The 14,766-nt window shown below is 44.8% G+C and overlaps 1 protein-coding gene across 4 annotated transcripts in view; it reads left to right on the top strand.

The window, feature by feature from the left end:
* Positions 1-14,766, top strand: part of dpf1 (double PHD fingers 1) — a 71,121-nt gene that overhangs the window by 21,587 nt on the left and 34,768 nt on the right. For all 4 annotated transcript variants that reach the window (XM_051862405.1, XM_051862406.1, XM_051862407.1 and 1 more), the window contains exons 4-7: positions 5,596-5,703; positions 6,939-7,066; positions 10,157-10,246; positions 13,916-13,994. In XM_051862405.1, the coding sequence (XP_051718365.1) occupies positions 5,596-5,703; positions 6,939-7,066; positions 10,157-10,246; positions 13,916-13,994 (405 nt within the window). The remainder of the gene's footprint in view (positions 1-5,595; positions 5,704-6,938; positions 7,067-10,156; positions 10,247-13,915; positions 13,995-14,766) is intronic.

The following is a 14,766-nucleotide window of genomic DNA, read 5'->3' as shown; positions in this document are numbered from 1 at the left end:
TATATGTACCATATATTGTACTACATACACTCTTAAAAATAAAGATTCCAACAGGGGGTTTTAGCAGTGATGCCATAGTAGAACGATTTTTGGTTCACCAAAGAACCTTTAAATGAATGGTTCTTAAAAGAACAAATTTTTCTTACTGTAAAGAACATTTTATTGATCTAAAAAACATCTCTGTTACGTATGTAACCCTCGTTCCCTGAAGGAGGGAACGGAGACGTACGTCAGTAGTGACCGACGAATCGGGATATCGCTAGAGAGCCCTGTCAGCTTAGAGTGAACTACAACAGGCCAATGGAGTTGGCGTGCGATATTTGCATAATGCGCACCGCCCCCGCCAGGTGGTATAAATAGGGGAGCAGATGCCATCGCACTCTGTTTTTCACTGAGGAGACAATCTAGTCCGCACTACAGCAAGGGTACAGCAACTGTGGCGACGGGACGTACGTCGCCCCCTTCCCCATCCCACTGGTGCGCCGGGTGGCTAGAGCTTGCACTGGGCACTGGAAGGGGTTCATACTGTGGTGCTTTATTTGGGATCCCAATTCGTCGGTCACTACTGACGTACGTCGAATGTGACTGACTGAAAGGGAACGTCTCAGTTACGTATGTAACCCTCGTTCCCTGAAGCACCACAGTATGAACCCATCAGACACTCCGCAATGTCCGAGCCGAAGGGGGAGGTGGAGGAACTCGACAGGGTTCGCCAAGCAGGGAACTCGACTGGAGTAAAAAGGATGCACGTATCCGGCCCATGGGGTGGGAGTGGCATTGCAAGCCGACACTAGAACGGGCTCTTTGCGTCTACCGGCTGGTGGAAGCGAGTACACGGGAAGATACTGGTTCTGCACGAAGGCTATAGAATCTAGCGAACATGTTAGGTATCGCCCAGCCCGCAGCTCTACAGATATCTGTCAGCGAGGCGCCGTGCGCCAGCGCCCAGGAAGAGGCTACTCCTCTGGTGGAGTGGGCTCTCAACCAGAGCGGGCAAGGCACGCCCTGGGATTCATACGCTAGGGCGATGGCGTCCACTATCCAGTGGGCCATCCTCTGCTTGGAGACAACCTTTCCCTTCTACTGGCCTTCGTAACAGACAAAGAGCTGATCTGAGGTCCTGAAGCTTCGCATTCTGTCCACGTACAGGCGCAGAGCGCGGACGGGACAGAGCAAAGCTAGGGCTGGGTCTGCCTCCTCCGAAGGCAGCGCTTGCAGGTTCACCACCTGATCTCAAAAGGGAGTGGTAGGAACCTTGGTCACATATCCAGGACGGTCTTCAGGGACAGTACTTTTAACTCAGCTGATTGCAAAGGCTCGAAGGGACGACCCCGGAGAGATGTAAGGACCAGGGTCAGATCCCAAGAGGGTACAGAGGGGGGCGGGGAGGATTCAGTCTCCTCGCCCCCCTCAAGAACCTGACGATCAGATCGTGCTTCCCTAGCGATTTACCATCAACTGCATAGTGATGTGCGGCGATAGCAGCAACATACACCTTGAGGGTGGAGGGAGACAGCCTTCGCTCCAGGCCCTCTTGCAGAAAGGAAAGCACGGCTCTGACCAAACATGATCGGGGGTCCTCTCGGTGAGAGGAGCACCATTCGACGAACAGGTTCCACTTCAACGCATATAGGTTCCTCGTAGAAGGAGCTCTAGCGGAAGTGATAGTGTCTGCGACCGCTTGCGGGAGATCACTCAGAACCTCCGCGTCCCGTCCAGGGACCACACATGGAGTTTCCACAGGTCGGGACGCGGGTGCCAGAGGGTGCCCCGTCTCTGAGTCAGGAGGTCCTTCCTCAGAGGAATGGGCCAGGGAGGTGCTGTCGCGAGGAGCGTGAGGTCCGAGAACCAGGTCCGAGTGGGCCAGTATGGAGCCACTAACAAGACCTACTCCTCGTCCTCCCCGACTTTGCACAGGAGCTGTGTGAGAAGGCTCACTGGGGGAAACACATATTTGCGTAGGCCCTGGGGCCAGCTGATTGCCAGGGCATCCGTGCCGAGCGTGCCGCCGGTCAGGGAATAGAACCACTGGCAGTGGGCAGTCTCCGGGGAGGCGAACAGATCTATCTGTGCCTCGCCGAAGCCCTGCCAGATCAGCTGGACCACCTGGGGATGGAGTCTCCATTCGCCCGGAAGCGGAGGCTGCCGTGAGAGCTCGTCGGCTGCACGGTTGAGCACGCCTGGGACATGAATGGCACGAAGCGACCTCAGATGCTTCTGACTCCATAGCGAGAGATGGCAGGAGCGTAGACCACCCTGATGGTTGATGTACGCAACGGCCGCAGTGCTGTCTGAGCGGACCAGTACGTGCTTGTCTGTCAAAAGCTCCTGGAAGCAGCTTAGTGCAAGACGTACTGCTAGCAACTCGAGGCAATTGATATGCCAATGCAGTTGGGGCCCCGTCCACAGACCCGATGCTGCATGCCCGTTGTACGTGGCTCCCCACCCCGTGGCGGAGGCATCTGTGTGGACCACAGCATGCCTGGACACTTGTTCGAGGGGAACTCCAGCCCGCAGGAACGAAGGGTCAGACCACTGCGACCTGATTGCGGCTGCGGATGCCATATGCCCCAGGAGCCTCTGAAAGAGTTTCAGTGGGGACGCTGTCCAGCGCTTGAGCGTACTCAGGCAGGTCAACACTGACTGGATGCACTCCTCTGTGAGGCGCGCAGTCTGGGCGACCGAATCCAGTTCCATACCGAGATAAGATATCCTCTGCCCGGGGGGGAGTTTGCTCTTGTCCCAGTTGACCCGAAGACCCAACCGGCTGAGGTGAGCTAACACCATGCCCCTGTGTTCGCACAACTGCTCCCGCGAGCTGGCCAGGATGAGCCAGTCGTCGAGGTAGTTGAGAATGCGAACGCCCTGTTCCTTGAGCGGAACAATGGCTGCCTCCGCAACCTTCGTGAAGACGCGGGGCGACAGGGCCAGCCCGAAGGGTAGGACTTTGTACTGATATGCCTGACCCTTGAACGCAAACCGTAGGAAGGGTCTGTGACGAGGCAGAATCGAGACATGAAAGTACACGTCCTTCAGGTCGATCGCTGCAAACCAATCCTGGGGACGGATGCATTCGAAAATGCGTTTCTGCGTAAGCATCTTGAACGACAGCCTGTGAAGGGACCGGTTCAGGACACGCAGATCCAGGATTGGCCGTAGCCCACCGCCCTTCTTCGGTACAATGAAGTAGGGGCTATAGAACCCTGACTTCATATCGGCTGGAGGGACCGGCTCGATTTCCGGGGGTGGGGCAGCGAAACAGAGTGCTACGGCGTAGCGGCCCGAAGTGGGGTCAGACTCTGCGAGGTGACAGTGTGAATGGGAGACGGCTGGGGGGCGGCCTCGACCATGACACTGAGACCTGCTGGCGAAGTTAGAGTGGGCTGCGAGTGGCAAGGCGGGGCCTCGCGCACTGACAGCCGCGCTCTCTTGTGACCTGGAGGATTGGGAAACTGCTCTTTTTGTGACAAAGTGGGTACAGCTGGACTCCGGAGAGCCAGCGGAGGGACAGACAAATTCACAAATTCCCCCTGGCCCTCCTCTGGGGGTGGGAGAGACGATGGAGTCCTCTCCCGAAGAGCAGGAACCTTCTCCTCCAGGTCGCCCGTCTCAGGGTCGCGTCTTCCTCAACCTTTTGCCACCTGGCTTGGCCTGAGCGGGCTGGGCGCCGCGTCCGCGACTGACTCCCTGCTGTTTGGCGGGTGTTGGCTGCTGCTTCGCCGACTTAGCAGGGGCAGAGGACGACGTAGGCGGGCGCCCTCGGCGACGAGCGGGCTGAGGCTGTGCGGCCGGCGGCGGGGTGGAGGCAGCAGAGGACCGCCGGGGCAGGACTTGTTTGATAGCCTCAGCCTGCATTCTGCTGCTGCTGGTCAAGACCTCCCTGGGGCATGTCCATTAACGCTTTTGCCTGATAAACTTGCAAAAGGGCCATGGCATGCAGGGCGGAGGCAGCCTGTCCGCAGGCTCTGTAAGCTTTCTCCGTCAGTCCTGACGAGAATTTACAGGCCCGGGATGGGAGACGCGGCTCACCGCGCCAGCCAGCGGCCGTTGGACACAGCTGCATCGCAACGGACCGCTCGACCGGGGGAATCCGCGTGTATCCCCTAGACTCTCCGCCATCCAGATTGTTGAAGGCGGATAAGGGACCGGGTCTCGCACGAACGCTATAGGGCGTCCGCCAGGACCTGGTCACCTCATCATGCACCTCCGGGAAGAAAGGCATCGGGGCGGGGCGCTGGGGACCAGTGCGGGCCGCCCCGAGGTACCAATCATCCAGCCGAGAAGGCTCGGGACACGGTGGAGGATTCCAGACGAGCCTGACCTTCTTGGCAGCCTGGGAAAGCATAGCCGTCAACTCAGGATCGGGCTCGGACAACGCTACTGTCCCAGAGGGAGGTAACGCAGCCGAGTCCTCATCTCCTGAGGACTCTTGCTCACCTTCCGATGCCGCGATCGACATGCGGTCATCCGCGGGTGTGCCGAAGGAAACGGCTGGTCGCTCGGTAGAGGGACCAGCATGCTCGATCAGCAACACCACCGGTTGCAGTGAGGTAGAGGGGACAGGGGCCCGTGGAGCGGCGCTCGGCGGGGAAGCCCTGACCGTGATCCTCAGATCACCCTGCCTACACGCCGACGCTCCGTCACTCCGGCCGAAGCCAGAGAAAACGGCGGAACGGGGCATAGGGGAGGGGACCCCCACTCCCTGAGAACCAAGGAACGAGAGTCTCGATCTCAACACTGCAATAGTCATGTTCCCACAGTGAGAGCATGAACTATCCACAAAAGCTGCTTCAGCGTGCTGAACGCCCAGGCACGTGATGCAGCGATTGTGGCCGTCAGCGGGGACCAATGAACGACGGCATCCAGTAACGCACAGACGAAATGGCATCTTGAAAAAGACGCAGGGTTCGTCTGTGAAGCTCTTTTAGAAGGGGAAGATTCAGCTCTCTTGTGCTGAAGCACACAGGGAGTGTCACGATGTGTTTGGGTACACCACTCCCCGAACACAACGGAGGAACCGGCCCAAATCGCAACAGACAACAAGTTGAGTTTGGAAATTGTGCTGTAACAACAGCAGTTGAGAGCTTTCAAGCTCAGGCTCCTCGGGAAGCTCGCGACTTCGCTGAAATGCCTTCACACCAACACAAGACGCTATCTTCTCTTCACACAGGCTTGAAGAATTCACTCTAGAAGTCTGAAAGCTGGAACACAATTAGATGGCTCCGAAGCGAAAGACAGAGTGCGATGGCATCTGCTCCCCTATTTATACCACCTGGCGGGGGCGGTGCGCCTTATGCAAATATCGCATGGCAACTCCATTGGCCTGTTGTAGTTCACTCGAAGCTGATAGGGCTCTCTAGCAATATCCCGATTCGTCGGTCACTACTGACGTACGTCGAACGTGACCGACTGAAAGGGAACCTTTGTTCCACTATAAAGAACCTTTTATGCAATGGAAAGATTCCATGGATGTTAAAGGTTCTTCATGGAACCATCAATGCCAATAAAACACCTTTATTTTTAGAAGTTTAGGTGATTGAGGTTTTGGATGTTTAGGTCACGTTACATATACGACTCTGGTTCTGTTTGACCCAGGTGTGGCTCCAGGGCAGCTCTATACCTATCCAGCACGTTGCTGGAGAAAGAAGAGACGGTTAAACATCTTAGAGGATCCACGTCTTGGACCCATCGAGTTTAAAATCGGTGAGAGCTGGTGTTGATGAGAAGGACACACATAAAGCTTTTATCCATTTTTGGGGGGGCTTTTTGTATTTTGTACAATTGTATTTTCTGATTCAACAACCTAAAAACTTCTTTTTTCAGTCAGAGAAAGAAAAACAGAAACTTAAGGTATCTACTTAGTCTGATTTTATTTTTAAACAGAGAGAGAGAAAAAAAAAACACAAATGACCAATCTTCACAAGTTTGGGATTTAAAAGATTTTTTAATGAATTTGAAAGTTGGGGAGAACCAGGACGAAAGTAACACGGGACGAAAGTAACAAAGCGATTTTTTCAGAGCTCTGACTACATTTGCATTTCAAGTTATGACAGCACGTTCAGCACGCAACCCTTGACGGAGCTGCCAAATATCATGTGATTTCGTCATTGTTTCCCGCGGTTAGGTCCGGAAAATAGTTTTCGAGTACTATAAATAAATTGCTGAAGTGGTAATTTTTTTTCTAATTACAAGTTCGTTTCATGTGTCATAATAATGATCAGTCTACAGGTTATTTAGTCCTGTAACACATCCTGAAGTTTGACTTGTCAGTATTTTTCAGTATGAAAGTAAATCGGGTTTAAATGTCAGATGTTCCTGTCGGGACGAAAGTAACACTTGTTACTTTCGTCCCGCTGCAGTGGCAACAAGAGTTTATTTTGTCCCACTGCTAATGTGGTGGCTTTCTCTGCGTTGCAGCATTTATTAAAACATGTTCATGTTGTATTGTACTAGCAGAATATACCAAGAGTGAGGGTCAGAAAGACAGACAGAGGTCTGATTCAGCCAGATGTTTATGAGAGGGCGTTTCTGGACATACCTGTTGCTGATTTCTGTATGTCACCATTCATTCACTCAATCTGTTTACATTTACCATAGTCACATTTAGTTTTTAGCCATACCTTAGCTTTTCCACACCCACCTATGTATTTGCAATGTTTCTATTTAGATGTTTTTATGCATATTTTGAATTTATGCATAAAAACAGCTGGATTGGAAACATGACTACTGCTACATTATGTTGAGAATTCATATTATGCTAATTTAATTTAATTTTTATATTGTTCAAACTGTTGAAAAAATGTTTTATAAAATAAATTGACATTGCCCCCCCAAAAATATTCTAAACAATTCAAGTTTGTACTGTCGGGTTACTTTTGAGCTTTTTTGAGCTGAGTAGAAATGCCTTGGTGTAACAATTATTTCCGGTGTGTGTTCAGACTATGAAGCAGCATTAAAGAAGGAAGGGGGTGTTCCTGAGGGTCCTGTGCTGGAATCACTCCTCAGTGGAGAACTGCTGGATAAAAAAGTTGAAACAAAGGAGGAGGAACCCATGAGTGAATGCCAGGTAAGAAAGATTCCTCGACTAAGGGATGTTCCCCCTAGAAAGATTTTGTAGCCACACACTCAACAGTCAACTAGATAAAGAGTACTTTTACACACTATTGCCGTGAAGTACACACAAAGACACCGTCCCTGTGCTCCATTTTTGGTACACAAAACGCTCTTCCCTCCACTCCATTCAGTGTTTCTGTCTGCCTTCCTCTCTTTTACTCTTTCTCTCCCCTTCTGATTTCTCTGTAGTACTTGTGTCTCTTTTTGGCAGTAACACAAATCCCTGCAGGGCTGACACTCCCCCACTTCCTTGTTAACTACAAAGTGTGTATACTTGCGAGTGTATTTTTGTTATTGTGTTTGTGTATGACAGTACGTTTGACAAAGTTATTGATTTCTCTGAGTTTACCGGTACTTAAATTTGACCGTGTTGATGTGTGAATGCTTATAGATCCTAATGAACCAGCCTGCCAGTTGATTGAGCTGTCACTAGTGTCACCACCCTCACTGTTTTGCGCTCAACATGACATCTATCCCGGGGGTGGACAGTTAACCAATTAGCACTTCAATTAAGATTCACTCTTTAGAGTGCTCCTTCCCCTGGGAGCAGACCTGTGATCCTGCTGCTTACGTCGCCTCAGGCACCTGCAGGAGTTAAAAAGCTATGTGCCTCCCTGCTACCTCTGTTCACTTCCCACAACCACACATTATGAGTACATTTACAGTTGTGCACTTTCTAGGCAATTATCACAGTTAAGGCCGTGATATATTTCAAGCGAAATCGAAGAATGAACTGGTGTGACGTCATTTAAAACTAAATCAGGCCAAAGTGAAGTTCGTTTGGAGTTTGTTTCGGAATTTCGAAACAGATTGCCAAAGCAAACTTTCCGCAAAAGTTCACTCCGGCAGGAAAACACCTTCGAACTACCATTGGTCCATGGTAATTATGTAATAGATAGGTGTGGCTATGAGACTCCACCTTATTTGATGTGGAAATCTTCTCTGGTTAATTTTTTCTGTTGAGTCCGTTGATGTCATACGCAAGTAAAAACACGAACGGACTGGAGAACTGCTTTATAGTAGAAATTGAAGTTGACATTGACATTGACGTTTTTTCATGTTTAATACTGTAAAGATGCTCGCTTTAAAGCATAAATGTGACGTGACTTCACTAGAGTGCCGAATTGCAGAGCTCGTGCAAACATATCCGCGTCGCTATGATCAAATGCTATTTTAACTGTCATTTTTGTTGTTTATTTTATAATTGAGAGGAAAGCACATAGTAAATATTAACCTAAACACCGCTCCAGCAGTGTAGGCGGCATCAGGATGTTTGCTAACGGTATACCGCTGAAAAGGTATTTCGAACATCTTTTTACCCCTGAATGAAGAACGAAAAAAAACTTTGCTGTGAGTGCCTCAGAGCCTTTAAGGTGCGCAACATTAGCAACATTTCACAGGCAAAAACGTCCAGAGGTTTGTGCTGTTACTTTTTAAAAGATTAGTTCACCCAAAAATGAAAATTATCGCATAATTTACTCACCCTCAAACAATCGTAGGTGTATATCTTCTTTCAGAAGGAGTTATATTAAAAAACATCCTGGCTTTTCCCAGCTTTATAATGGGAGTGAATAGTACCCGAGATTTTAAAGCTCAAAAAAGTGCATCCATCCATCATAAAAGTAATCCATACGGCTCCAGGGGGTTAATAAATGCCTACTGGAGCGAAGCGATGCGTTTTTGTAAGAAAAATATTTATATTTATTACTTTATAAACTATAATAACTGGTTTCCGACAACAGCCATAAGGGAGTCGAGTTCCCGAGTGACCTCTGACACAACGCGTGATGTAGAATGTAGGAGTATCGTAAGCTTAGACGCCTCTCGCGGTTCAAACGAATAGGGCTGGGCAACAAACTCAAACTTCTTCTCTTAAATCAAAATCCTCCGACATTTCTTTTTGAAAATTCTCATTTTAGACTTCTAATTTGTGACCAGTGTTTTGTTTTGCTCTATCCTCTGCGCTTCTGTGTTCATCAGTACGTCATACATTGGGTCAGAGGTCAGTGTTCCAGCGGAACATTGACTTGTTGCCAGAAGCCAGTGTTTATAGTTTATAAAGTTATAAATATGGATATTTTTCTTACAAAAATGCATCGCTTCACTTCAGAAGGCTTTTATTAACCCACTGGAGTTGTATGAATTACTTTTATGATGGATGGATGCACTTTTTTGAGCTTCAAAAAACAAGGTACTATTCACTCCCATTATAAAGCTTGGAAGAGCCAGTATATTTTTTAATATAACTCAGATTGTGTTTGGCCGAAAGAAGAAAGTCATATACACCCAGGATGGCTTGAGGGTGAGTTAATTATTCGATTATTTTCATTTTTGGTTGGACTATCATACCTACAAATTTCGCCTGACAGACAAGATGCACCAATAGTCTGACTGATATAAATAAGTAGATGTTTTTTTTTTTTCCATGTTGGAAACCATAATTTATTAAATCTCTAAATATCAAAATCAGTCATTTTAAATTATGATGTACAGTATGAAAATTTATAAGGATATTCGATTTGCGATTTGCTAATCACATTATTAGTGTTTTTTAGGGTGCGGTCACATTTAACATTTTTCACCAAATTTTCTTGGGTAAAATCCAGTCATTTCAATAGGAAACCAAGCGACTGAGAATTTAGTGTGAGGTTGAAAGATTTCACAAATCTTTCAAAGGGGTTATGCATTTGCCGCATTAACCAACACAAAGCTGCTTTTGTGTGAGCTGTGCTTCATAAGTTTCTACACTATTGACAATAGACAATGGACCTTTTTTGTCTGCAATATTTCATGGAAAGACAACAAAGGTAATCTAAATGTTAAAAATACTCTTAACTAGACAATTAAGATTTTTGTGTGTTTATTCGAGCATAAACACACCCATGTGTCCCCTGCACAAACTGCTTAATGCCATTACAAGCTCATGTTTACTGTAAACCAATATAAAATTGTTATTCGTTCCTGTACCAGCCTGTTAGATATTCCACTGTTGTTCATATAGTACAGCTGACTCGTATGTGCTGGTCTTTCCTTGTGGTCACAGAAGCTGCTGGTGGGAGATTTTCCTCATGAGCTGGACATGGAAGAGATGGAGGAGGACGTTCCCAAACGCAAGAATCGCACCAAAGGACGGGTAAAACACGTGCAGCTATAACATGTTCTGCTTGGACCTGCAGTCACTAATTAATTAGTATGAATCATACTATTACTAGAGTGAATCATCAGGTTTTGCAGGCCGATTACTTACAATGCTCTAAGACTCAACTGCTTTTGCTTCAGAACTCATTGCAAGAACTCATTTATTCAGAGCCAAATGTACATGGGTCTGGGTCATATTTTCATATAGACTTCCTGGCCAAAAAAAAAGTTGCTGTTTGGACTTAAATATGCAAATGCTTAAGAGTCTATGATTGGATCATTATTGCAGAGATTATTGTGTTTCTAGCATGTTATATGTTATATTATCCTAATTGATGGAGTGTGTAGCTTTTCATTTCTTAAACAACCATGTAGGAAGACATATCATGGCTAATTCCAGGATGACAATGTCAAGATTCATCAGGCTCAAATTTTGAAAGAATGGTTGGGAGGGAACATGAAGAATCATTTTCACACATAAATTGGCACCTCTGAGTCCAGACCTTAAATTCATTGAAAGTCTTTGGGTTGTGCTGGAGTAGACTTTACAGAGTGCTCGACTCTTGCATTGTCAATACAAGATCTTGACCTAAAACTGATGCATCTCTTGATGGAAAAACATAACAACATTTATTTCCATCAAGAGTTGCCTATTTAAATCCAAACAGCAACCCTGAACGTTTAATAGTACTATATCGCAGACCTGTAGGTTTGCAGTGAGCTCTGCAGGGTCTTTGTTTAATCTAGGATTCCTGTTCCTTCAAGGCTGTGTTCTGAACAAAGCAGGCCATTGTAGCTCATCATCCATTGATCCATTATGGCTGTTTAGCACATCTCCAGGTTTGATCCCTGCGCACCTTTCATCATTGCGTTCCACTGGCTTTGTGTGGATTCAAAGCAGCTCCTTTCCAACAGCCATAAAAAACATCCTTTAATACCACTTTAAAGACAACACCTGATGTCTGATGGCACACTGAAAACATGGCTAAGTTTGTCTGTAATTATAACCCCACATACATGAAAGGCTTGAATTGTAAGTGGTTCTGTGCAGAAATGCATGCAAGCTGCAATAGTCCAGCCATGAAATAACCACAGCCTGAAGAAGGAAAACTGTACAAATAGCTGTTTTTGTTGAGGGACGAGGTTCTTAAGTGAAATAAGACTTTAAAAAAAACTGGGCATTTGGATATAAATATGGTATATGATTAATTTTACACGAACTTGCATGATAAATCAATACTTTTTATGCAGAAATTGGTGTTGGACAAAATTCTAAATTTAATGCTGAAATGTGTCATTTTTTTGATGCTACAATATTTCTTTTATCGCAGCTTAAAGGATTAGTTGACTTCAGAATTAAAATTTCCTGATAATTTACTCACCCCCATGTCATCCAAGATGTTTACGTCTTTCTTTCTTCAATTGAAATTATGGTTTTTGAGGAAAACATTCCAGGATTTTTCTCCATATATATTGGACTGCAACGGATACCAATGTGTTGAAGGTCCAAATTGCAGTTTAAATGCAGCTTCAAAGGGCTCTACATGATCCTAGACGAGGAATAAGGGTCTTATCTAAAAAAATTCAAATGTATATACTTTTTAACCACAAATGCTCATCTTGCACTAGCTCTGCGATGCGCCACACATTACGTGATCACGTTGAAAAGGTCACGCGTGATGTAGGCGGAAGTACCACAGTAGGGCGAAAAACTCCATCTTATTTTCGCCTCCAACTTCAAAATTGTCCAACTTCGTGGTTTTACCTTTTTTTTGTAAAGGGCGTTTGACTTAGTCTTTGCACGTTTGCTTTGTAAACACTTGCTTGGTACTTCCGCCTACATTGCACGTGACCTTTCCAATGTGATTATGTAATGCGTAGTGCATCGCAGAGCAGTGCAAGACGAGCATTTGCGGTTAAAAAGTATATCATTTTTAATTTTTTTAGAAAATGACTGATCACTTTGCTAGATAAGACACTTGTTCCTCGGCTTAGATTTGAAGCTGAATTGAAACTGAAATTTGGACCTTCAACCTGGTTGCCGTTAATGTCCACTATATAGAGAAAAATCCTGGAATGTTTTCCTCAAAAACCTTAATTTCTTTTCAACTGAAAAAAGAAAGAGATAAGCATCTTGGATGACATGGGGGTGAGTAAATTATCAGGAAATTTTGGTATCCTTGAAAACTTGCTCTGTTCATTTTAGCATCCCATCCATCAACAAGGCAACTCTGGCTTAGTTTACTATCTGTTTTTATGACCAACAGAGGACAGGAGGTCCTGATATGTAGAATACATTGTTTTGTTTTTTTCAGCTGATTAGACATACTGACTTCTCTGCCATCAAAACATCAATTGCCACATGGCACCATATAATATGGTAACCATATTATTTTTTTCATATAACTTTGTAAAATAAATGCCTAGTTCTGTCAGGAAACTCTAGATGGCGCAGGCTGATGGGTCCTTGACGCAAACTGATGATATTCTCAGTGTTAACTACTTGGTACAAGCTGATTGGTTCATTTTGCCTTTGCAGCCAATGAGCTTGCTGCTCACAACATTTAAATGGCTGTTTAGCATTCACTATAGCAGTCTGCAGCGCGCTTTCAGAGTTCCTCTGAAACCCTCCACCTTCCCCAGCTCCACCTGTATAGATCGGCTATGGGTAATTTTATATATGCTATTTGTGCAGCAGCGTATCAGCTTATGTATTGGCAGTAGCAAGTTCCTGTACTTGCTCTGCAGCAGCAGCAATAATCTACAACAGCAATAATCAACAGTAGCAGCAATTCAGCAGGAGCAGCGTAGCAGATCTATTCCACCAAGACCAAATACATTAACATTATCATATCCATTACAAAGTTAAAATCTTCTGAGAGTTCTCATGATAGAAATATCTATAAATATCTGTTTATTACATAATATTTTATATAACATAATGTAATTTAATTATAGTTTTCTGGGAAAACTAGTGTTATTCCACCATAGTCAAGAAAAGGAAAATTAATTAATTACATGTAAATATAAATAAATCAAATACACTGAATAAATTGAATATTAATTATTATTAACATGTAATGGTTCTGGATATGATGTTTGTATGAAAATATGTTTATGGTTAATTCATACTGAAAAATGAGATGTTTTACTAAAAACTACAGTTACATCAGTTTCTTAGAATTTAATTCCATTTTAAATTCTACTTGTAGTTGCAGTTGTTCATTCTGTTTGCTATGTAAATTCAACTTCAGCAATGGAATTTAAATGTCAAGATATGGCGGACAACCCTGGAAGAAAAGCATGCGACGTTCAATATACTAGTCTAGCAGAAATACATACGAGGTTGTCTTCGATTCATTCCCTAGAATCTGTCACCTTCTGTGCTGTTAATTGGGGCACACTTCTTCCTCTAAGATCTCTCACACCCCACATAGTTAGCCGGCAGTGTGTAGAAGAGATGCTGTGATAATTGTGTGCTAGGTGTAATTAATGCTGTGTAAGAGGATTTGCTTAAAGCTTGATGAAGGAAGTAGGGAAGGGGAGGGGGGCGCTGCAAGGCCAAAATAACGATGGTTCTCTATCTGCACCTGTGTAAAATAGACTGGTTGCCAACTGTAAATTAATCCATGTGTGTTTACATGCAATTTTTTGATGTGTCCAGGCATGTGGTGTTGGGGGGATGAGAAAGAGACAGGAACCAGCATCCCTAGAGGATCGAGACAAGCCATATGTGTGTGACAGTGAGTATCATGCACAAATAAACAAGTGAACACAGAATATAACTCTATATTCATTACCAAACCCAGTATTGGGAAAGGAGGGGTAGAACTACAAATAGAGCACCATATAGCCATATAAACGTGTACAATGCAATTCTCCTGATAATGGGATATTTAATGTCACATTTCATTGTGACTTATGTTGCATGGTGTGTCAATGTTCTTAGGGAAGAGTTTCCGTCACTAAATAAAAAAATTAAAAAGGTAAATGCGTCTTTTTATCTCAGAATTCTGACTTTTCTTCTCGCAATTACAAGTTATAAAGTCAGAATTACGAGTTATAAAGTCAGAATTGCGAGTTTTAAAGTCAGAACTGCAAGATATAAATGCAATTCTGAGGAAAAAAAGTCTTTATAAGACGCAATTGCGAGTTTATCATGTAATTCTGACTTTATAACTCGCAATTCTGACTTTATATCTCACAATTCTGACTCTTTTTCATAGAATTCCATGCTATAAAGTCAGAATTGCATGATAAACTCGCAATTGTGTTATATACACTTTATAAAGATTTTATATCTTGCAATTCTGACTTTATAACGCGCAATTCTGACTTTATAACTTTAAATTCTGACTTTATATCACGCAATTCTGACTTTATAACTTTAAATTCTGACTTTATATCACGCAATTCTTACTTTATAACTCGCAATTCTGACTTTATAACTCGCAATTCTGACTTTATAACTCGCAATTCTGAATTTATAACTCGCAATTCTTACTTTATATCTCG

This window comes from Ctenopharyngodon idella, chromosome 15 (assembly GCF_019924925.1).
Source record: "Ctenopharyngodon idella isolate HZGC_01 chromosome 15, HZGC01, whole genome shotgun sequence".
In the NCBI taxonomy this organism is placed as follows: domain Eukaryota; kingdom Metazoa; phylum Chordata; class Actinopteri; order Cypriniformes; family Xenocyprididae; genus Ctenopharyngodon; species Ctenopharyngodon idella.
The sequence above is the reverse complement of the archived record's forward strand: the minus strand, read 5'-3'. Positions and strand labels throughout refer to the sequence as shown.